Here is an 846-nt window from a genome sequence, read left to right on the forward strand (position 1 = left end):
GCGGGGGCCCTGAGGGCAGAGAAAGGACTGGGTCAGGGCTTGGGTCCACCCCAGAAGCAGCTGCATTTGGGGAGCAGGGCACATGGCTGGGATCTTTCCCTCCCTAATGCCCCCCAGTGACATACAGCAGTGGTTAGGGTGGTGCAGTGGGGGCTGCGGGTGGCTCCGTTCTCGGGGCGGCGGCGGTGGGGGCTGTGGCGGCGGGGGCTGTGGCGGTGGCTGCCCTCCCAGGCTGGGGGTATAGGTGGCCGTGTTCCCTGTCCAGCTGGCAGTCGTGTCTGGGGGGGGGCAAACAGAGAAAGAGAGAGAGCGTGGGGCACCCCCAAACCCCCCTCATGCCCCTCAGACCTTGTACTCACTGTGGCACGGTGGCGGGGGGTGCGGCAGGCAGCCGTTGTGCGGGGGGGGGACCGGGGCTGGGGGCGCCACTTGCAGCAGGCCAGGGCCGGGGGGCAGGCGCAGAAGCGGGGGGCCAGGGGCCACAGCTGGGGAGGAAGAGACATCTGATGAAGCCATGGGGTGGGGCTCAAGTGCTCCCCCCCACAAAGACCCCCTCTTCCCCTGTGTACTCACCCGGGGGTGACATGGGCAGCGTGGGGTAGAGGTTCAGGGGGGCACAGGGGGGCTCGGGTAGATGCAGGGGGGGCAGCGGGGGTCCGTAGGCTTCACTGGGCGGGCCCCCGCGGGGCTTGGGATCGGGGGGTGCTCCGCAGCCCCCCAGGGGCACCTCCATCTGCACACAGTCATGGGGCAGCTCCTCCTTCACCAGGCGGGCGGGGGGCACTGGGGGAGAGCTGGGGTCACCACCCTGCTCCCCCGACCCCCCAGGTCTGCCCCGTCCCTGGG

General features: G+C 70.7%; 1 protein-coding gene across 1 annotated transcript in view; it reads right to left on the reverse strand.

Moving 5' to 3' along the window:
- SMAD4 (SMAD family member 4) overlaps nt 1-846 on the reverse strand; it is a 12,477-nt gene that overhangs the window by 6,321 nt on the left and 5,310 nt on the right. The window contains exons 4-6 of the mRNA XM_019522015.1: nt 574-783; nt 360-485; nt 126-278 (exon numbers count right to left, since the gene is read on the reverse strand). Coding sequence (XP_019377560.1) covers nt 126-278; nt 360-485; nt 574-783 — 489 coding nt within the window. The remainder of the gene's footprint in view (nt 1-125; nt 279-359; nt 486-573; nt 784-846) is intronic.

The sequence above is a fragment of the Gavialis gangeticus genome, unplaced genomic scaffold, assembly GCF_001723915.1.
Source record: "Gavialis gangeticus isolate Ggan-Ray unplaced genomic scaffold, GavGan_comp1, whole genome shotgun sequence".
NCBI lineage: Eukaryota > Metazoa > Chordata > Crocodylia > Gavialidae > Gavialis > Gavialis gangeticus.